Here is a 23,662-nt window from a genome sequence, read left to right as displayed (position 1 = left end):
TGGTAAAGGCTTTCTCTCTTTTTTTCTTTTGCTGATGAACTTCCTATCCTACCCACTCAAGGAATGGGAGAACTGGCCATCCTTCCCAGAACACTTAAGACTCCTGACTCCCAGAACTGGAGTGACAGATCCTCATGTTAAAATGATCAGAATGTGATAATGAAAATACGGATGGAGGACTTGGGAAAGCTTCTCTACAAGGGGAAACTGCAGTGGAAAAAAGTCTCAATGCAGGCAACAGGATGACTCTGACCTAAGTAACTATCAACAGGAGGAGTTGGCCAATGAGAACCTAAGGCAACCCCATTTGAAAAGCTAGTGCGGGTGGCCTGCAAGTATAGTTAGAACAGTGGTTCTTAACTTTGGCTTGTGGAATCATCTGGGGGAACCTGAAAAGATACTGATCCTGAGTCTCTCCCCAGAAATTTAATTGGCCTGGGGAACAGCCTGGGCATCAGGACTTTTAAAAAGCTTTCCAGGTGATTCTAATGTGCCACTAAAGTTGAGAACCACTGATTTTGAGATTATGGTTCTTAACTGACTGGTCACAGTTGTCACTTATTAAAAAACATTTTTTTTAATTCCTAGAAGAGAGAGTAAGAAGAGACGGGAAAATTGGTCATTCTCTCACAGCTTAAGCTTAGATGAGGAGCATTTGAGTATTCTGCTTTGTACGCAAGCCAAGCAACACACTGGTGGAGGAGGCAGGAAAAGCAAGTTGAGTAAGAGAGGGAGTGGAGGGGGGCACTCTCCCAGGTCCTGGAAGGGGCAGGGGTAGGCGGGTGAACTGGGGCTTTCTACCAAGCTCACCTGCAGTCTCTCCCACCAGATCTGGCGGATGATCTCTCGTCGCTCGGGGACAAGTTTGTACTGGATAACCTCCTCCAGCTCGGACAGCATGTGGCAAGAAACCATGGCCTGATGGAAGCAAATCACATTCCAAACTAATTACTGCACAAACAATCCAAAAGACAGGATTTAAATCATTCCTTCTGGTGTCAGGGCATCTGCCGATCAGAGAAAACAGGCATGTTTCCAGCAGCCTGTGAGTTCTCAATAGCCCATTCTGAAAAAAGTATGGAAATAAGCCTCAAAAATGACAATGTGCAGAATAGTTGACACTTACCCCATATGCCCGACTGTAACTCTCTCCTGCCATCGCAGTTAATTCAGCATCCAGCAGGTCCCTGGCCTTGTCAATGCACTAGAAGAGAAACAAGCCTTGGGACTGAGCTCTGGACTTGGGAGCTTAGGGTTATTTTAGGGCACCCCAACTAGCTACAGAAGTTATCTGTCTCACTTAAATTCCAGGGACGAAGAGAGAAATTTGCTGAAGAAAGGCGTTTTCCCAGAAGTGAATGGCTTGAGAGGAGGTATTATCCAATTTCTCATCAAAGACAGAAATGCATGGCATCCAAAACTTTAACATCTATCTAAGGTAACACACACAATCTTAGGTGGCAAGGGCATGGGAATGAGGGCTGTAAAACTGAATCATGGGTTCTTGCATCTCAAGAGGACATAACTGGGGATCCACCTTTTTTTTTCTGAGACACAGTCTCACTCTATCACCCAGACTGGAGTGCAGTGGCGTGATCTTGGCTCACTGCAGTCTCCACCTCCCAGGTTCAAGCGATTCTCCTGCCTCAGCCTCCCAAGTAGCTGGGATGCTGGGATTACAGGTGCCCACCACCATGCCCAGCTAATTTTTGTATTTTTAGTAGAGATAGGGTTTCGCCATGTTGGGCAGGCTGGTCTCGAATTCCTGGCCTCAAGTGATTCATCCACCTTGGCCTACCAAAGTGCTGGGATTACAGGTGTGAGCCACTGTGCCCAGCCTGGGGATCTACCCTCTTTTAACTTTTCCTTGCTGGGCATGTTTATGAAAATAGATTCTGCACACACTTCAATGGCCCCAGGTGGTAGCTCTGGCTTCCAAGCACCCTCTGTCCTTATTAGGGAGTGCCTCTGAAATTGGCAGAGATGCCCAATCCTGTGCATCTGAACGGGAGCTCTTGTGTCTCTGACAGAGACAACCAAGATCTTGGTTCTCATCACACAGATGAGAGCCTGGAGGATGCCACAGCACTGCAGTTTGATTTTCCTCTGTGCCATCAATTAAAAATCCCTCATGCAGAGCTTTTCCCGTTTTTGAATGTTTAAGGTTAATTATAGTGTCCCAATGCCTTAGGTGCTCAGATCATTTACCCGGGCACTTCATTTAGTCTCGTGTCTGACAGGGTGGATGGGATTACTTCATTATTTCATTCTGCAAGTCAGCACACTATTTGCAAATAAGTACTAGCTTCCTCGGAAGGTAATAAATGTGTGACATGCCTACATGGCCAGAAGACCCTTGTGACTGATTTCTGCTGCACAGTGAGACTGCTGGCTCTCTGAGTCCTATCTTTTGGTGAAATACAGCTTCTCTCTACAACAAGGGATATAACGATGGCCCAACAAGCTAACTCCAAAAGCAACTGAGGCAGCAGCTTCCAGAACACATTTGTCCCCCTCAGAACAAAAAGTAGCCCCAGCAGACCTGCTGGCAGTTTTCTGAGTGCAATGCATCAAAACCATTCAAATACACTCACAAAGCCAAGTAAACATCAGACCTGAAGTATAATAGCTTATTTACTGAAGCACCGTGTGCTCAGAAGCACTACAATCTTTTCCTTGCTGAGAGATCTGGGTGCATGCAGGTTTTTACCTGTTGTGCCAAGGAGAAGAGGTCCTGATGCAGTGCCAGCACAGCTCTATAAAATGCCCCATCATGGGTGTCCCGAGGGATCATACAGGTGTATTCTTCCATGCTGTCCCACTGACCTATACACACACACACACACACACAAAGCATCAAGGGGGTTGGTTGGTTGGGCTAAAGGCAGCATCTCAAATAGGTCTTACCATTGTTACTTTCCTTTAGCTTGGGATACAAACAAGACAAATGCACTTGAGCCTCATGTACCAAAATCCTGCAGAGCCCCTATACACACTATGCAGGTTGACTTAACAAAAAGAAAAGCCACATCTCTCTCCTAAACACAGGACTCCATGGCTGCTCAGGGAGCATCTTGACAGATGAGGGGGGAAGTGCATGAGTGTGAAGTCTGCACATCAAGTGGGCTGAATGCAGCACCTCATTATCCTAGAGAACTCTTTCAGGTTTCTCCAGGTGAAACAAAATTGCTTTCTTCCCTACTAGTGAGGCACCTCATAGTTCAATGGTATGTTGGGAAATTACATTTTCCTCTAAACAATTGAAAATAGCCATTACACAGATGATAGGGGACAGGATTAGACACATAGCTTGCCCATTTCATTCTGGCAACATCTTTGCCTCAGGAGGGAGGAGATAAATATTGTAAGCAACTCCATTATAACAAAAAGCCGGGCTAGGTCACAGCACAGTGGTCTCTGTGTCATGTTAGACTGGGGAAATGGCTGCATCCGGGAAGAGGTATTTACTTCTCCTGGTGGGGTGAGTATGTATCAAATGCCAGGATTTCCAAGACCATCTGCAGAAAAGATATCAGCTTCATTAGCTGCAAACTGCAGGGCTGCCAATTTTACAAGGCATTTTCCTGCCTCTCACTCCAGACCATCGGCTCATCCATTCTCTATGCCTCTGGGCACAAGCAAATAGCTGACGATGACTCCTCAGGAAGCAATTTGTTTTTGAAAAATGTTCCGGATCTAGCCCAGAGCTCATGAAAGGAAAGGGTATAAGCTCTGTGACTCAATAGGGACAGAAGAAGAGAATGGAGGTAGAAGGTTATGTAACTTTCCTCTGGGCTCCACAGGTGAAGCTTTTCACCAGGGACATTCTACATATCCTTTCCCTTCTTATCAAGACCATCCCTGGAAAAGATATTGATAATCCTCTTAGCTGGAGCCCAGTGTTGGAAATTGACATGTCTGCAGGGATTGAAAGTAAATCTCTGTTTTAAAATACTCTGGGAGTAGGAGTGAGGTGGGTAAGAACTGGGCAGCAAAGAGGAGAATAGAGACAATAAATGGTGAAAATGTTTGTAATTGCTGGAAAAGGTGACGGGCAGATGGGGGTTTATTATACTATAATCTTCACTGTTATATATATTGGGAAAGTTCTAAACTATAAGTTAAGAAATATGAATAAAAGGAGATAGACAACTGTCTTCTCCCTTTACTCCTGCTTGGGATAAAAACATGACATGGGGAGCTCCAGCAACCATGCTGGATCATGTGAACTTTAAAATGGAGGCACGGGCTAAGCGTGCAAAGCAGCAATGTGGAAAAAGGCTAATGATAATAGAGCCAAAATACTAGTCTGGAAATGCCTACCTCTAGATTTCATTTATAAGAGAGGAAAATAAATCATTATATTGCTTTAGGCAACCAAAGTCAAATCCTACTGTGGTATAAGACGAAATATGTTTGGTCTTTGTCCCTAGTGCCTGGTATAGAGCTATCAAAAACTCTTTGCATTTCCTGAGTGATAGGAGTGCTCATTATTATTCATAGTGAGCCCCTACTGATTATGCTGATAAGATAGAATAGTTTAAGAAAAAATTTATTGAGAAGGTCAACTATAGAGATGACTTTAGGCATAGCTGGATGCAGGAACCTAAAGAGAGTTCTCCTCATCTCTCTTTAAAACAAAAAAATTAGGGCCACCCGCAGTGGCTCACGCCTGTGTTTCCAGCACTTTGGGAGGCCGAGGCGGACGGATCACGAGATCAGGAGTTCAAGCAGCCTGGCCAACATGGTGAAACCCTGTCTCTACTAAAAATACAAAAATTAGCTGGGCGTGGTAGTGGTGCCTGGAATCCCAGCTACTCGGAGGGCTGAGGCAGAGAATTGCTTGAACCCGGGAGGTTGCAGTGAACCAAGATCGTGCCACTGCACTCTAGCCTGGGCGATAGAGTGAGACTCCATCTCAAAAAAAAAAAAAAAGTGTGTGTGTGTGTGTGTGTGTATATATACACACACATATAAAACTGGTAGAGATGGAGTGTCATTATATTGCCCAGGCTGGTCTCAAACTCCCGGGCTCAAGTGATCCTCCACCCAAGCCTCCCGGAGTGCTGGGATTACAGGTGTGAGTCACCACACCCAGTCTCCTCATCTCTTGTTTCTGCTTTCAACTGAAAAGGTAAATGGAGACAGAGAGATGCATACCCTAGTACCCTGCTGAATGTGTGGGCGTAGGACCCCACTAACCTTGCAGAATATCCAAGCCTATTGCCAAAGAGGTTGGTTCGCTAAGTAGCATGTGACTTAAACTTTGCCTAACATTGTCTCTCCCTCCTTCTCCCCTTCCAGGATGGGGCTGGTTACCAGAAAGACCAAGTAATTACCAGGTTTGAACTTTCAGCCCTGTCCACTGACATCTAGGAAATGTGAAGAGGTTGAAAATTAAAGGCAATAAAAACTCTTGAACAATGAGCTTCCAGGTTGATGAAGGTGCTGGGAGGGTGATGGTAAACCCTAGTACCACACAGGACATAAACTTCTGCACTCCAGACCCTTCTAGACCTTCCCTCATTGTACCTGTTCATCTGTATCTTGTATAATACCCTTTATAAGAAACCAGTACATGTAAGTAAAAGTGTTTCCTTTTGTTCTGCGCGCTGTCCTACCAAATTATCACCCCTGTGGAGGAGAGTTATGGGAACCCTGATTTACAGCTGGTCAGTGAGAAACACAAATCACAACCTGGAACTTGTGATTGGCATCTGAAGTGGGGCAGTATTTTGGGATGAGCCCTTAACCTGTGGGATCTGATGCTATTTCCAAGTAGACAGTGTCAGAAATAAACTACCTGACACCCCGTTGGTGTCTGCTGACAATGGCTTGGTGTACGGGGAAAAGCATCTGGCATCAGTATTCTGTGTGAGTATGCTAAGTTCCCACTAAATCTCAATTTTGATTTTGTGCACTCTTTTCCTTGGCCTCCCCACAAAGATCCAATTTTCCCCATGTCCAACAAGTTCATAAAAATCATCAGGTAGAAAGGACAGATGGAAAGTGTAGAAGTAGGTGGATACAGACCGTTTTTACACTTCCACAGACCTGGATCTCCACCTAGAGCCAGCGCCTTACTCTTCTGATGCGAGCCCCTAGCCTCACTCACCCCATTCTTGATGGGGTGCCTGTGAGGGAAGCTTTACCTAAACCCCATGCAGCTGCAGCAGCCATCCGGGCCATCTTGGCTTGGGTCTCATCATTAACCAGGGTCCACTTTTCACAGCACTGCTGGTGGAGTTGACCCCTGAAGGAAATGAATTATACAGTCAGATTAATCCAAATCTCCTTAAACTACCAATCTTCCTCTCCTGCCCCCTGGATTAGTTGAGGACTACACAGGAACTGGACACCTTTAATAAAAAAGCACATTCTACCAGGTCACATAATAGATAATGAATGGGCTATTTGTTGTTTCTATGACCTGGTGCTCATAATTTGTCTGGGTGAGTTTATCAAGGATAGGGACCATGTCTAACTCTATGATATGAAATGTCCTGAACATCTGGCTCCCTTCATAAATATTAAATAACTTCTCTCCTATGCCAAAGAATTCTGGGCTCTTTCCCTTTGGCAGGCCTACAGAGAAAGCAATCTGAAGAGACGCATCTGGACATTCATTTTGGGCTCAAAGCTATAGGGAGAACTGGCTCCTAAAAGTATTATACAAATGGTTTCAGTCTGAAATGAAACCCAGATGAAATCAATCTGTACAGAAGAAAGGCTCTACAATGGTTACATCTACCAGAAAGCTAGATGCTGCTTATTCTCAGAATTTTGCACAATTAACTGAATGTGAAGGAGGACTATGAGATATCGAGATATAAATGGTGCTTAAGACACCCCAACAAAGAGAATGCAGAAGCCCTAGAATAAGGTCTTGCTATTGACTGCTGAAACTCCCTCTCATGTTTCGCTTCTCAATGAAAAGAAATAAACTCTGCTATGATGCAAATCCGAGCTCCTGATTTCATATGAGTTTCAAGATGACTAGGAGACTCCTTAATTTTTCCTGCTTTCTGAAAGACATGCTGCAGGATGATTTAACTTGGCACTGGAGGTGTAGTCACGAGGAAGGGCACAAGTTCTAAGCGGCCTAGGCCAGAAGCCTCATGGAACATGAGCTGCTCTCTACTCTAAGGTGGTGGAGGAGGGCGGGAATAAAGAGGCTGAAGTCAATCCCTGCAGAAGGAATCTAGGCTGAGCTCACCAAGAAGCTGACTGTGGAGAGGTACTCAGGGCCATTATCCAGCATTGCAGTACGGCGGATATTAACTTTGTCGTCTCTCTGGCACATGATCAAGGGAACCAGGGACACAAGCACTCTGGCTCAATACAGAGCTGAGACTGAAAAGAAGAACTGGTGGCCATGATGCCCTATACATTTACTGAAGCTCCATTATGGGAGTAGGATAAACCTCTGTGTTGGTTTCCTGCCACTGAGACTTAAAAATCTTCACTCCTGGGCCCTGCTAGGGGTTCCCTTAGAGCAGTAGTTCTCAAACGAAGTGTATCAGAATTCCCTGGAGGGCTCCTTCAGATGGCTGGGCTCCACTCTCTGAATTTCTGACTCACTAGTGTTGGGGTAGGGGCTGAGAATGTGCATTTGTAACAAGTTTCTATATGACGCCAAAGTTGCTGCACCAGGGGCCACAGTTTGAGAACCACTGGCTTAGAGCAGAGGCACAGCTCATCTGCACAGCATATTTTTATAAGGATCCTGACTAGAGGTAGGAGAGAAAGCTGCATGATCTCCAAATGGTCCTTCCAATTCTATAATTCAAAATTTACAGCTGGTGAACACAAGCAACTTGGATGAATGCATCCTCCATGCAAGCTGTCCCTCCTAACTCAGCCTTCCTCTACTATTTTGTTAGGATCAGCTGATTCTGTGCCACAGAACCAAGGATGTAATTTTTTTTTTCCATCTAGAGCAGGAAGCAAGTTCAGTGCTGAAATCCCACAAACTGTTACAAGAGACAAAGCAGGGAGCAACGCAGGAACAGCAACTCGGAAAGGCAAGCCCTAGCAGTGAACCTCGCACTGACTTCACCATGTAGCTGTGTGGGAACAGCTGTCAGAACCTGGTCAGTACACAGACAACAGCTCTGCTCTTCCACAAACATTTGTTACAAAAAATAATGCAGAATATACTGAGTCCTGCCTCTCAAAGGCGGTTGGGTGGGGGGCAAAACCAAATAAATAAAAAACACGAGACTGTTTATGGGGCAACAACTAGGATAGCTGTTGTTTTCTGGTATCTTTTACTACACACAGGGAGGACTGGGTAAAAGGTGCACCCTCTGGGACTTTGATTTTCTCACCTAGTGTTGGGGCAAAAAACGCAGAAAGTGCAGCACATATACTAAAATTGGAATGATACAAAATTGGAACGCTACAGAGAAGATCAGCATGGTCCCTGAAGATTTAAAACGAACAAAAAGCTTAGGAAGTATTCTTTCATTTGGAATGGCTCCATGGCTCCTCTTAGGGTTGAAGGCCTATGATCTCACTCCCGAAGAATCTGTTCTCAATGACTAGAGGCTGTGTGGGAACAGTGTGAGGAGGGGGTTCACTTTAGTTCACTTTGGCTGCAGGTGTGGCTGTCCGCACCACAGGGCTGGGCAGGGCAGGGGGTGGGGACTGCCTAGCTCTCACAGCCTCCTGGAGGCAGACAAGCACGGGGAAAACGGGAAGGGTCTCTGCTCACTGGTAACTCCAGATCATTCCGGATGCCACCTCTGATGAACATCTGCCTTAGGCATGTTCAGGATATACGCACAAAATAAATTTAGAAATTGCACTCTAGAGTTGACTGAATAAACCGTATCAGAAACCTGCATATGATCAGGAAAAATATTCTGCTTCTTTCATCTCATTTTAAAATTTCTTTTAGTCTCCCACATTCTTAAATCCTTTGGTCAGCATTACTAGCCACTTATGCTTTATAGGTAATTATAAAACTCGAAAGAACCCAAGAGATCAGAGGTATTTGGGACTGAGAACGGCAACATCAGGAGATCGATATCACTCAGCGTGGTCATCTCAACTTCTGTGAGCCTCAGTTTCTTCAACTGTAACACAAAGGAACTGCAGGAAACCACATCTCAAGTCTTTTCCAATGCATCCAATCTGTTCCTACTAACCCAGCTAGGAAAAGTGGTCCTCTTTAATGTGAAAGGAGAGGAGTGGAAGGGGAAGGGGCCAGGAGAGGTTTCGAGAAGGAAGAAACAGTGCAGAGGATTTCAAAAGTAGAAAAAGGAGCAGAAGAAGAGGGCAATTCAAAGAACGGAACAAATGAATGTGGGATTTGGAGAAAAGTGAATAATTTGGCCAGAGCTCAGATTATGAGAGAAGGGTTCATTGAGAAATGTGCTGAACAAGAGGGCTGGTGCCACAATAGGAAAGACTTTGAATGCCAGGCTGTGATATTTATATGTAAATCCAATGGCAACAGTCAAACACAAGTATTTTAGGAATTGATTAGAGTTGAATTTTAAGAACACTTCCATCTCATTTTATCTTTCCCATAACAAGATATGATTGTATGACAGCTTATCTGAAAGTAGAAAAACTGTTTTTGAAATAATGTGGCTAATTCTTATTAACATACTTTTCTTTTGCCTTAGATCAGTGTTGTCCAGTAGAGCTTTCTGTGATGATGGAAAAGTTATCTATGTGCACTGTCCAATATAGCAGCCACTGGCCACATGTGGCTACTGAACACCTAAAATGTGGTATGACTGAGGAACTGAATTTCACATTTTATTTAATTTAAAAATAGCCGTAAGGCCGGATGCAGTGGCTCACGCCTGTAATCCCAGAACTTTGGCAGGCTGAGGCAGGCGGGTTTCTTGAGGTCGGGAGTTTGAGACCAGCCTGGCCAATATGGCGAAACCCCATCTCTACTAAAAATACAAACATTAGCCGGGAGTGCTGGTGCACGCCTGTAATCCCAGCTACTCGGGAGACTGGGGCAGGAAAATCACTTGACCCTGGGAGGTGAAGGTTGCAGTGAGCTGAAATCACAGTACTGCACTCCAGCCTGGGCGACAGAGTGAGACTCCATCTCAAAAAGGAACAAAAAAGCCACATATGGCTAGGGCTATTATATTGGACAATACAGCTTTAGATACTTGTTGGACTAAAAACAACAACAGCAGCTTTAGTTACATAAATGAATAAAGCAGATTTGAAAGGATATGCTTCCTCAATTTATTGAGGTAAATGAATATGGAGTTTTTGTTGTCGTCGTTGTTGCCCAGACTAGTGTCAAACTTCTGGGCTCAAGCAATCCGCCCGCCTTAGCCTCCCAAAGTTTTGGGATTACAGGTGTGAGCCACCACACCCAGCCTTTTAATGTTACTTTATAAAAATAAATAACACTTTTGAATCTTCTTAATGATGGTTAAATCAGACAAGCCACTTTCAAATAATTTTAGAGTATTATCTCTCTCTCTATATATGATCCAATGCCTAAGGCTAAATTCACTGACATTAAATTTTTATGCAAAACATTATAACATCTTCTATCTTGGGGATGTAGTAATAACTTTATATTAAGAAATAACGGCCAACCTTTGCAACATGGTGAGACTCTATCTCTACAAAAAATAATTTTAATAATTTAAAAAAATTAGCCAGGCATGGTGGTGCATTTCTGTAGTTCCTTCTACTCAGGAGGCTGAGGCGGGAGGATTGCTTGAGTCCAGGAGTTCAAGACCATAGTGAGCTATAATCACACCACTATACTCCACTGAGAGACAGATTAAAGTCCTGCCTCTTTAAAAAAAAAAAAAAAAAAAAAAAAAAAGGCTGCGCACAGTGGCTCACACCTGTAATCCTAGCACTTTGGAAGGCCAAAGAGGGAGGATCACTTGAACCCCACGAGTTCAAAACCAGCCTAGACTGCACTGTGAGATCCTGTCTCTACAAAAAATAAAAAAAATTAGCCAACTGTGTGGCATGTGCCTGTAGTCCCAGCTATGAGGGAGGCTAAGGTAGTACAGAAAGACTACATGTAGTGAAAGATCATTCTTTTAGAAGGCTTACTTTGATTTTGTCCAATATTCTTAAACTTTCCAAGGTAGGAAATGTCTAAACAAATAAAAGTTTGCCTATATTAAATAGACTCGATTTATTGATATGATGAAATATCACGTAGCTGTTAAAAAAATGAGGCAGTAGCTCTGTAGATGCTGATACGGAACAGTGGCCTAGACTTAAGCGAAAACAGCAGAGTGCAAAATGGTATAAACAGCACATTACCGTCAATGTACATCCTTGTGATGGGGGTCAGAATATACTACCCTGAAATATGGTACCTTGGCATACTGAATATTTTAAGAAAATGGCAGCAAAAAAAAAAAAAAAAAAAAAAAAAATTACTCTGACTACCCCCTGCCCTTATCCCCTGAAGCAGGTCATAACATCTAGGAAAAATATTTTGACCCTCCCCTGAAGGAGGTCATAAGGCCCTCCTGTGAGAAGTGCCTTCCCTATACCTGGAGGAAAAGAACATCCTTATTTCTGAAGACAGGGGGTCACAGAGAAGAATCTGAACAAAAAGGCCTATTAAAAATCCCCTATACTGTGCACCTCACTGTACAGGTCCAACTTAGATATCATTTCCTCCTGATATCTTCCAAGGCTGATTACGGTGCTTCCTATTACCCACAGCCCCCTGGGCTTCTTTACTGATGGTATCACAATGTATTACAACAGCCTGGTTGTCTGTCTTGTAAGCTGGAAATGCAGGGGCTGTGACTGTCTTGCTCACAGCTGCGTCCCTAGGGCCTGGCATAGATATTGGCAATGAATACACACTTGATAGTTACTGGCTGAATGAAGGAACAGTGGACCCTAAGTATCATGTTCCAGAGAAAGTTGGGATAATCCACTAGTTGGGAGGTAGCATGGCACTTTTAGTCGTTTATTTTTTATTTTTTATTTATTTTTATTTATTTTTTTGAGACAGAGTCTCGCTCTGTCACCCAGGCTGGAGTGCAGTGTAATCTCAGCCCAATGCAACCTCCGCCTCCCAGGTTCAAGTGATCCTCCTGCCTCAGCCTCCCGAGTAGCTGGGATTAGAGGCCTGCATCACCACGTCCAACTAATTTTTTATTTTTAGTGGAGACGGGGTTTTGCCATGTTGGCCAGGCTGGTCTCAAACTCCTGACCTCAAATGATCTGCCAGCCTCAGCCTCCCAAAGGGCTGGGACTACAGGCGTGAGCCACTGCGCCCGGCCTGTTTTAGTCACTTAAAACTGCAGTTAAAGAGTTTAACAATGATAATATAGCATTTTATTTTAACTACTTTTTAAAAGTTGCACTTGTTGCTGGAAACAGAATGGAGGCCATTTTTTTCCTTCAACATTCCCAAGCAACTCTCCAAATCAAAACCTAGCCAAATGTTCTCAGTTACGCATTATTGTTGCTTCCACCTGGAGTACCTGTTTCCCCCCTCCCTTCTCCTTTACCTGTCTCCTAACTCTCAGTCCTTCCTCCAGGAAGTACGGCAAGATCACCCTGCTTCCTCCTTTGGGCTTTCAAGGTAGCGTGGCTCATACCATTATCAACATCCTCTCAGGCTATAATAACCCTCTGTTGATGTGCCTGTCTCATCAACCTCAAAGGAAAGGCCTATTTTCTTGTGTCTTTTGTTTCCTTGGAGCCTGGCATAGTGCTGGACACACAGTAAGCATCTGACATAGATGAAGCACCTGAAGAGGGTAGTCACTGTTCTTCTTTCCTAAAAGCATTTGCAAGAGCTAATTTAAAATATCAAGGTTGCCAAGTAAGAATATGACCTCTTCACTGGGTCAGTAAAGATCAGGAGAGTACACAGGAGAAGTAGATCCCAGGAGCACCCCCAAGGCTGTCCTGTCCTAGAGCATTGTAAAGTTTAAGTGAAGGCCTTGCTACTTAGTAGCTGAGATAGAATGGAGAGAGAAAAACACCAAAAGTGCAAGATGATTTCTGAGAAGTATCAAGTGGAACAAAATGAGTCTGAAGTGAGAACTCTGTTTGGGGGATACCTTCCTTTCAAATCCAAAGATCAAAGTGACAAAGTCTCCGGCAGCCACACATGCCATGCCATCATCCTAGGAAGCTCACCATTCCCCCAGGGCCTCAAGGCAGCGCATGCGGCCCAGCATCAGCTCTGGGTCATCCTTGTTGGTGTCCATTTTCTTGTCATAGGCCACCAGGGCATCCTCCCACTCATGCAGTTTCTCATACCAGGTAGCCTGGATCTCCTGTCGCATGGGAAAGAAAGAAGACTGCTGTGAGGTGAAGAGAAGGGATCACATTTTTTAATCCACATACTCTCTTTCCATGGAAATGTTGTACGCATGACACGTCACCTATCAGTTATGTCTGGGCTTGGATTAAAAAGAACTTCAGACAATCTGGAGGAGTGCTGTTTGGGGAAGGTGGAAATGCTGGTTCCTTGGCAAATGGATAGAATGATCCTGGGATTATCTGAGGGCAGATGTCAGGCCATACTCCTCCCCTATTATTTCCTTCCCAGACACATGGGTCATCAGAACACACCAGGATGTGGGGACATGAGGAGAGGGGAAATCATTTAGGGTTAGCAGAAAACGCCGACCACAGCACCGGAGCTGCTGCAAAGGTGCCATCGCTCCGATCTGCTGGAGTGCTGACACTGGGCTACTTGACAGGGATGGCAGCTGCTTTCCTGATGGGGCCAGAAAGACCAGGCCTCATCTGCATGTTTGCTGGAGGAGAACAACTCACTTTTTTAAAGCTCTTGATTCTCTGCATTTCTTAATGCATTTTTAAACTTTCAGGAAATAATAATTTAAAATATAACACCACCATTTAAAATGTTTTGGAAAGTCTTTCCCCTATTCTTCTAGAGTCTCCCATCTAATGTTCTCTCCTGCTCAGTGCTTGGCAGGTTTACCAGTGTCAGGGGCCAAAGGAGGGATTGCATTACCCTAGCAGATGGTGTGCCACGCTGAAACTGGGTGTTGTCCACGTGAGTAGGAGGTGCTACAGTCTGAAAGTTACAGACTATGACTCTCTAAATAATCAGGAGACTATTTTATGTGCCCTCCATCTCAGTTTCTCTCCTGGGCTGCTTCATCATCAGCTCAATAAATGACTATTTTTGCACAGGCAAGGGTAGTGGCTCTCCAGGGATTTCTTTAACAACTGTATGATTCTGCAGTGAAATTTGTATGATATGATGCAGGGCCCACACTAGTTTCTCCCATAACCCTCTTCCCCTTTCTAAATAAAACTGATGTTTGTGCAGTATGTAGACTAACAACTACTCCGCTAAGCTGTCTAAAATAACCTTTTCTTCTTGAACCTCTGAAAAGAGGTCATTTATGCTGGAGATTGTTCCCTTGTACCTATTTCCCCCGGTCTGGTTCTTTCTGGCAGAGCCGGTGCCCTCTGCTGCTCCTAGACTAATTTTGTTGCCATGAAGTCTTTGCCCAACATCAGTGGAGTTTGTCAAAATGGGCATATCTGGCTCCATGTAAGGCAAACTATCTCAACTCTATTTTTCAAGCCTGTCCAAAATAATACCTATTATGCCTAAATACAAAATAGAAAACTCAGAAAAGACAGACTACAAAAACAGCGTAAAATTTAAAAGCACTGGTAAATTTCTCATTTCAAATTTCTATACTGGGTGGAAAAGAAAAAAAAAGAGCTGGTGACTAATGTGTGGCATACACTAAGCATGAACAAGCAGAGGGGAGAGGGGGCAGCATATGGAGTGGGTCAATTAGAGGGCAGGATATTTTGAATTGCAATAGATTGCAGAAACTATAAGGTTTAAGCAATGAATCACACAAAATTCTAATGAGATTGCTGTTACATAAATTGTGCTGAGAAAGCACCGGCTCTGCCAAGAAAAAGCAAACCATTGTCAAGCTTAATATGATTCAGCTACCTAAATATAACAGAAAATCCACCACGGGTTTAGCAATAATCCTGGAGCTAATGGCCACCTTTGGAACATGAAGATGGAGAAACTTTCATTGAAGGCTGGCATTCTGAGTATGGGGTATAAACTATCTGCTGGCAGATCACCTGAATACCAGATGTCTGCGGAGTCCTTGTCTCAATCAGCACTTACTGGCATCTAAGCTCTAAGGATATCAAAGGAGAGAACATCTTGATCTAGGTGGAGTACATTAAGTGCCCCCTCGCCCTACTTACTTCTCTCTGCAAACAAGGATTGTGGCAAGGTTGGATGAGACACAGTTCTTTTACTTTGGCATCATCTGGAGAAATGTTGTCTTAGTCTAGGTACAGATAATACATGCTAAGGCTGGACACGGTGGCTCACGCCTGTAATCCCAGTACTTTGGGAGGCCGAGGTGGGAGGATCACCTGAGGTCGGGAGTTTGAGACCAGCTTGATCAACATGGAGAAACCCTGTCTCTACTAAAAATACAAAATTAGCTGGGTGTGGTGGCGCATGCCTGTAATCCCAGCTACTAGGGAGGCTGAGGCAGAAAAATCACTTGAACCCAGGAGGCAGAGGTTGTGGTGAGCCGAGATCGCGCCATTGCACTCCAGCCTGGGCAACAAGAACAAAAGTCTGTCTGGAAAAAAAAAAAAAAAAGAAAAAAGATAATATGTGCTAAAGGTGGCAAAAGATTCCCTTAAAAGTTTCATTCTAATTTACTAGCTGTTCTGTGAGGCAAAATGCTGGATGATCAAACAAAAGCCTGATAAATAGTCACAATTTTTCTCACTTTAACATCCTGGGCTCCTGATCAAGGCAAACCACAGTAAGCGACCTACATGACTAATAAAAGGTTCCTCATCAAATATATGGACCTAGAGCTTCTTGACCTTACAGGAATTCAATGCTAAGTTGATTAAGTTGATGCTTTATATATCTTAGAAGTTATCAAATGCCCTGCCAAGACCACAAAGAATAACAGAAACATTTTAAATACTGGTAGGCCAAAGATGGCAGTAGGGAAGCAGCTATGTAAGCAATAATGAACACAAAAATCCCTCAATGTCAGATATCAATTATAGCATGCATTTAATTAATTAATTAATTAATTTTGAGATGGAGTTCCGCTCTTGTTGCCCAGGCAATGGCGTGATCTCAGCTCACTGCAACCTCTGCTTCCCAGTTTCAAGCGATTCTCCTGTCTCAGCCTCCCGAGTAGCTGGGATTACAGGCATGCACCACCATACCCAGCTAATTTTGTATTTTTAGTAGAGATGGGGTTTCTCCATGTTGGTCAGGCTGGTCTTGAACTCCCAATCTCAGGTGATCTGCCTGCGTTGGCCTCCCAAAGTGCTGGGATTGCAGGCATGAGCCCCTGCACCTGGCCTTATAGCATATATTTTCTAAAGACCTGGCCATGGTGTCTTCCTAAGTATCTAAAATGAGGATTAACCATGGCCTAGACACAATGCAAGCTCCTACAAAGATAACTCAGATCAGGGGCAAATGCCTCGGCTCTAATGTCAGACTGCCCTGGTTCAAGTCCTGGTTCTGCCATTTATTCACTTTGTCAGCTCAGACCGGTTCTTAACCTGCTGGGACCACAGTCTCCTCATCTGTAAAATGTGATAACAGCAGTAACCACTTCATAGCACTGTTGTGAGGACCAAATGAGATGAAGCATATGAACACTTAGCAAAGGGCCAGGGACATGCTAAGAGTTTGATAAAATCAGTGCTTACTGCGTATTCAAATCTACCCTCATGATTTATCTCAGCTGAAATAGAGTCCCTACAGACATAGTTTATCTCTTTCATCCTGAAGATAGGTAAGTCAGCCACAGACTGGTATGAATTGGAGAAAAAACAGAAAGGGAAAGCAACTTTCTGAAGGTCAGGGCCTATACCTCCCTAGCCAAGTCTCCACCTCCTGCTTTTCCAAAAAGAATGAGGTGCTTACCAGCTCTCCAAAGTGTTTCATGGCATATTCTAACACTCCGGCCGCTGCCTCCGGCTGCTGTAGCTTATTATTAATGCTGAGAAAACAAAGGGAAAAGGTAGTTACACTCAACAGGTCTGAGGGTGGGAGATGTGGGGATCATCTGTGGCGGATGGTTCACCAGCAGAACTTCGAGGACAATGTCTTGCAGATGTTGGAAGAGTATCAATTATCTATTACCATCCAGAAAGCTCAGTTTAAATTGTTTCCTCTGAAAGAGGTTTTTGGTCTCCTCCCCTGATTTTGGGGGTCAGTAATGGGAACACTCATCTTTGTTGCTCTATGGCCCTTCCTTTAAGAGCATAGACTGGTTTCCTCTCAGATGCTGGCAGGCAGGCAACATGTGTCTGTTTCTGAAACACCAGAAACCTTGGATATGAAATTATCCTTGTTGTAATACACAATCATATGAGACTCCTCTGAACCTTTTTGTTTTGAGACAAGGTCTCGCTATGTTGTCCAGGCTGGTCTCGAACTCTTGGGCTCAAATGATCCTCCTGCCTCAGCCTCCTGAGCAGCTGGTATTACAAGCACACACCACAGCACCTGGCTCCTCTGAACTTTTAAGTCTTAACTTCTCATCAGTTGCCTTCAGTAGTAGAAATAACGTGGTGCATGTCAATGACAGAACCTTGGGAGCTATGGCAATGCAGCCATGCTGACTGTTCTGACAGAGCCCACCCCCTTCAAATTCAGATGCCTCCCAAGACCCTCTTCAGGGGCTGTTCCCTTCCACCCTTTGCAGAAGGCTCCCAAGGGACCACATCTAGAGTTACTTGAACTGGCCTCTACTGTAGAGAAGCTTTTCACTAATGACACCCTGCTCTGCTGATGCCATCTTTAGGCTGGAGGACTGTTACCACACTGGGACAACTGGGCAGTACCACTGGGAGGCCTGGTGCCTGGAGTTGGTTCATCACAGGCTGCTAGGAGGCCTTGAAAGCAGAAGAGCCATGGGGGCTTAGATCCTTGTTCCCGTAGGAACTTAAGCAACTAAGCTCAACACTAAATATAAGCCTGAGGTATGGAAGGAAGGGAAAACATGGGAGGGCGAAGGAGCTCGCTTGAGAAATTCACAAGACCACAGTGATTATATCTGTTTAAAGGCAGGGAGCAAAATGTGACACATCAACCTGGGAGTCTAGACTGGTTTAATGAGCAAGGATCCAGTTTACTGCTTTGAGTACAAACTGTCTACTTGACCAGAATTAATTTTTAAGTGGTTTTGGGAAATTCCAGGATTTGAGTTCAATGTGGTAATATGGCAAGAAATTGCTGTTATAAATATTATTTTAAAAATCCAAATTCTGCCACATTTCTTCCAATAAAACCAAAGGAAATTGCCCAGAAATCTAAAGCAGCTAACATTTGTGAAAGTAATAATCTAATGCCTCATGTTTACAAAGTGTTTTCAAATAACCTTTCCAATCCATCACTTCTTTGACCTCATGCATCCCTAAGACAGTGGGAAGGGAGAGGTGTTCTCAGATCTGTTTCAGTAACGGGGAAGCTAAAGCCCAGGAAAGGCAGGGATTTTCCCCAAGGCCCACAGGAATCGGGACAGTCCCCACAGTAAATGAAGCACCTTATGCCTCTTTGTTAAGGACAAGTTGGGGTGAAGCAGCCTTGGATTTGGAGTCCGAAGACAGGGTTTTCCCCCATGATCAGACTGATCACATGCTGACGTGGTAACAAGCTTGAGGGAGACACATCTCACCACATGTGATGGTAAAAACCCAATCATCATACATAAACGAATACAAAAGGATCAAAATTTGGGTTTAACTTTCTGGAGGTCTAATTCTGCCACTTATAAACTGTGTGATCATAAATAAGTCGTTTTAAACATTTTAATTTTCAATTTTTTTGGGTACACAGTAGGACATGTTTAAGTCATCTTTTTTGAATGTAAATTCCTTATCTATGAAACAGGGCTAATACCACCTCCTCCTTCAGAGGGTTCTTCAGGGAATTAAACAATGAACATGAAATTGCTAAGCAGGTCCTTCACCTGTGTTTGTCCAAGCATGGGGTAAAAGCTGCTAAAACACTGTTATATGCTTGTCTGCAGGAATAACATACACCTACGGTGGAGACTTAAGTTAGGACTAGGAAGTCATCACTGTGAATTCCAAATGTTTCCTGAGTAGAACTGTTTGAGTGTCCAGTATCTAGGTTCTACACTCCAGATTTGTTGGGCATGCTATGGGGCTGGTGCTTCTTGAGCTGGTACTAAGCAAGGCAATGAGCCAGAATATGCTCCATAAGTTAGCCTGCTACAAAATTCGGAGATGTTTTTAATTTCAGAGTGAAACCATGGCATGATGGTTTCTTTTAGGAAGCCCTATATGAGTTTTTCTAAGCTGAGAATGAAAAGCAAGTCTAAAGGAACCTACTCCACTGTAGGTTCATTGGGAAGCAGTTCCCAATGCCTCTTGGCCCCCATAAGTCAGGTACTGGGCTTTGTGCCCAATCACATGGGGCTGGGAAAACTGTACTAATAATATTACTAGGTGTAGATTTGGGATTATCTAGTTCCTTGAAGCCAAATAAAGATTTTGGAAGCATAAGAAAACAGGAAAAAAAGAAAGCCAGTGGCTGGGCGCAGTGGTTCATGCCTGTAATCCCAGCACTTTGAGAGGCTGAGGCAGGACGATTGCTTGAGCTCAGGAGTTTGAAACCAGCCTGGGCAACAGAGCGAGACCCCATCTCTATTAAAAAAAAAAAAAAAATCCAGGAGTTCTAACAACTGTCTTCAATCTTGTGCTCTGGAAAACATTCTCTTTTCTTTTCTTCTTTCTTTCTTTTTTAAAGAGACAGGGTCTTGCTCTGTCATCCAGGCTGAAGTTAGTGGCACAATCATGGCTCACTGCAGCCTCAATCTCCTCGCTCAAGCAATCCTCTGGCCTCGGCCTCCCAAAGTGCTGGGATGACAGGTGTGAGACACTGCACCTGGCCTCCAGCCTATTTTTAAATTTTAACATTACCAAAGCTTGACTCATTCTGAGGACAAAACAACAAAAACAAAAACAAACACAAGTCTTTTCCTAATCCACCTTTCCAATTATTACAGTGCATAAAAAATGAGTTTACCACAAACTGATCAAAATTAGGAAGTAGTGATTAGGGACCTCAAAGGAGAAATAAATTTTACCTTAATACATAGCTACGGCCTTGATATACGACCTCTAAGGACTGACCAGCATAGCTTTGCAAATTAAAAATGTAAAAACATACGGCCCTAACTCCTTTAAGAGAGAGTCCAGGCCAGGCATGGTGGCTCATGCCTGTAATCCCAGAGTTTTGGGAGGCCAAGGTAGGAGGATCACCTGAGGTCAGGAGTTTGAGACCAGCCTGGCCAACATGGTAAAGCCCTATCTCTACTAAAAATACAGAAATTAGCCAGGTGTTGTGGCACACGCTTGTAATCGCAGCTACTCGGGAGGCTGAGGCAGGAGAATCAATTGAACCTGAGAAGGTTGCAGTGAGTCAAGATTGTGCCACTGCACTCCAGCCTGGGCAACAAGAGCGAAACTCATCTCAAAAAAAAAAAAAAAAAAAAAAAAAAAGAGAGTCCTATGACTTATCTGTACAATATTTCCCATTTGAATGTGTGGAGGTAGGTCAGGCTGCAGACAGAGCTCAGCAGGCAGGAAAGAGGGCAACAGGACCAGGCCTTTACCAGTGGCCATTGAACTTGGGGGTGCACCTTGGGATTCATGATAAGCTCTTATTGAGCAGTAAAAACATAATCATTAAAAAATTATAACTTTGGCCGGGCGTGGTGGCTCATGCCTGTAATCCCAGCACTTTAGGAGGCTGAGGCGGGCGGATCACGAGGTCAGGAGATTGAGACCATCCTGGCTAACACAGTGAAACCCTGTCTCTACTAAAAATACCAAAAAAAAAAAAAAAAAAAAAATTAGCTGGGTGTGGTGGCGGGCACCTGTAGTCCCAGCTACTCGGGAGACTGAGGCAGGAGAATGGCATGAACCCAGGAGGTGGAGCTTGCAGTGAGCCGAGATCACGCCACTGCACTCCAACCTGGGTGACAGTGAGACTCTGTCTCAAAAAAAAAAAAAAAAAAATTACAACTTTGGGCCGGGCACAGTGGCTCACGCCTGTAATCCCAGCACTTTGGGAGGCTAAGGCGGGCAGATCATGAGGTCAGGAGTTCGAGACCAGCCTGGCCAACATGGTGAAACGCCATCTCTACTAAAAATACAAAAATTAGCCGAGCATGGTGGCGGATACATGTAATCGCAGCTACTTGGGAGGTTAAGGCAGGAGAATCGCTTGAACCCAGGAGGCGGAGGTTGCAGTGAGCCGAGATCGATCGCACACTGCACTCTAGCCTGAGTGATAAAAGCAAGACACCGTCTAAAAAAAAAAAAATTACAACTTTGACTAAACTCATGAAAAATTAACTCTCTCATTCTGAGAAATTAATTTCTCTCTGATTTGAGAACCTGAAGGTAAGAAGGACACTGTCCATATCCACTCTATTTTTTTTTGTGAGATGGAGTCTCACTCTGTCGCCCAGGCTAGAGTGCAATGGCGCAATCTCAGTTCACTGCAACTTCTGCCTCCTGGGTTCAAGCGATTCTCTCAGCCTCCCAAGTAGCTGGGATTACAGGTGCTCACCACCACACCTGGCTATTTTTTGTATTTTTAGTAGAGATGGGATTTTGCCATGTTGGTCAGGCTGGTCTTGAACTCCTGACCTCAGGTGATCTGTCCGCCTTGGTCTCCCAAAGTACTGGGATTACAGATGTGAGCCACCTCGCCTGGCCCACTCTCTCTTTTTCACGACAGGGTCTGGCTCTGTCATCTAAGCTGGGATGCAATGGTGCGATCTCAGCTCACTGCAACCTCCACCTCCTGGACTCACGCAATCCTCCCACCTCAGCCTCTCAAAGGCCTACACCACCACACCCAGCTATTTTTTTTTTTTTTTTTTTTTGTATTTTTAGTAGAAATGAGGTTTTGCCATGTTGCCCAGGCTGGTCTCAAACTCCTGAGCTCAAGTGATCTGCCTGTCTCAGCCTCCCAAATTGTTAGGATTATAGGCATGAGCCACCACGCCCAGCCACACCTACTCTCTTGATTGTTCAAAGAATAAAGAGATTTTTAGCAAACCAGCTGCTATTACCCTGTGTATTTATTTCCTCTTCCCCCTTTTCCACTTTAATTTCCTACAGGACTTTCTCCCTAAGCTACATTTCTCTTATTTCCTTCTGAGGAGTTCCCATGCACGCCTCTAAGGCTGCTGGAGAATACTAATTATGGATGTGGATGCTCTGGACAGTGAAGTGAGCAGGCTTATTAATCCTGGTGATCAAGAGAGTCTGTTATCTTGTTTGGGATCTTAATTTTTTCTTCTTCCTCCATGCCTTCTGGCACTCCATCATGGGAGGCAACAAAAAGATACAACAAGAAGATACCAAAGTAAGAAGAGAGGCCAGGTGCGGTGGCTCATGCCTGTAATCCCTGCACTTTGGGAGGCTAAGGCAGGTGGATCACGACGTCAGGAGATCGAGAGAGACCATCCTGGCTAATGCGGTGAAACCCCGTCTCTACTAAAAAATACAAAAAATTAGACGGGTACAGTGGTGTGCACCTGGAGTCTCAGCTACTGGGGAGGCTGAGGCAGAAGAATGACGTGAACCTGGGAGGCGGAGCTTGCAGTGAGCCGAGATCGTGCCACTGCACTCCAGCCTGGGCGACAGAGCGTGACTCTGTCACAAAAAAAAAAAAAAAAAAAAAGGGAGCTCACCATATGTGCCAGACACTGCACTTATGTTTCTATGTATTATTTCGACCCTGTGAAACTATTATTAATATTCTTATTTTATATATGAAGAAAACATGGCCCAGTAGGTCACAGGCTGTTGCTTTTCCTTAAAAGGTGACTTTCTCTTTAAAATGTTACCACTGAAAAGTATCTTTAGGGCCATGTTGAGGTAAAGAAAAATAAGTATCTTAAGTAATAATGAAGGGTATACTGCAAGCTCTGCAATGGGAGGGATGGGGCAGTGTCTTAGCTTTCTCCTCTTGGCATCAGCAGGCACCCAGGAATGAGGTGTAAAATGAATGAGCATGAGCAATGGATGGGATGTTTCCATTAACTCTCTCTCTAGAACTCATTGTGCAGGTGAAGGGAGCCCTCCTGTGCCTTCATTTTAACTTCCTCACTAACATTCCTCTCTTACTCCCAAGCTCCCATCTCACATTTTTTATTTCCTTCCAGAAGCTACTAATATGCCTCCAGCCTCCCATGTGACAAGTCAGCAAGCCACCACAGCAGGCTTTTCAAAGACAGCCAGGCTTATAGTTCAGGCTGCAAAGTGCAGGACAAGCAAGCCTCTGTGAAAATGCAGGAGTTCACAGCTACTAAGTCCCAGGTCTCCTGCCTACCTGGGTGATACAAAGCTGTCCTTTGAATTATGTCCCTTTTCTACTGAGATGTGGTTTTTATGAGACTGAAGGGAGAGACTGTATGTTCGGCTCCTGTGAAGAAATCGCCTTTGCTCAAAAGCCCCCTTAGTGAGAAACTCTTGTTTTACAGGGCAGCTGGGAGTTTTATAAAGCCCATTCTATAAACACCCCCTTGTGTGCCCCTCAGTCTTTCCCTATTAATGCTGCAGGCTTATAAAGGGCAAACTGTTCAAAGCCCCAGCCCAACAGAAGAGGAATACTTAACAC

General features: G+C 44.2%; 1 protein-coding gene and 1 non-coding gene across 4 annotated transcripts in view; both read right to left on the bottom strand.

Annotated features, from left to right (window-relative positions):
- MTOR (mechanistic target of rapamycin kinase) overlaps nt 1-23,662 on the bottom strand; it is a 151,048-nt gene that overhangs the window by 37,524 nt on the left and 89,862 nt on the right. For all 3 annotated transcript variants that reach the window (XR_002726332.1, XM_023191944.1, XM_023191945.2), the window contains 6 exons: nt 16,919-16,994; nt 13,123-13,262; nt 6,153-6,253; nt 2,711-2,826; nt 1,127-1,204; nt 811-918 (listed from right to left, as the gene is read on the bottom strand). Coding sequence is in view for 2 of the 3 variants with exons in the window: in XM_023191944.1 (XP_023047712.1) it covers nt 811-918; nt 1,127-1,204; nt 2,711-2,826; nt 6,153-6,253; nt 13,123-13,262; nt 16,919-16,994 (619 nt within the window). In the remaining variant the exon portion in view is untranslated. The remainder of the gene's footprint in view (nt 1-810; nt 919-1,126; nt 1,205-2,710; nt 2,827-6,152; nt 6,254-13,122; nt 13,263-16,918; nt 16,995-23,662) is intronic.
- On the bottom strand, nt 18,620-18,726 carry LOC111526346. Its single transcript, XR_002726342.1, has one exon. It is a non-coding gene; the product is annotated as a small nucleolar RNA U13 (small nucleolar RNA).

The sequence above is a fragment of the Piliocolobus tephrosceles genome, chromosome 1, assembly GCF_002776525.5.
Source record: "Piliocolobus tephrosceles isolate RC106 chromosome 1, ASM277652v3, whole genome shotgun sequence".
In the NCBI taxonomy this organism is placed as follows: Eukaryota; Metazoa; Chordata; class Mammalia; order Primates; family Cercopithecidae; genus Piliocolobus; species Piliocolobus tephrosceles.
This window is presented reverse-complemented; position numbering and strand designations above follow the sequence as displayed.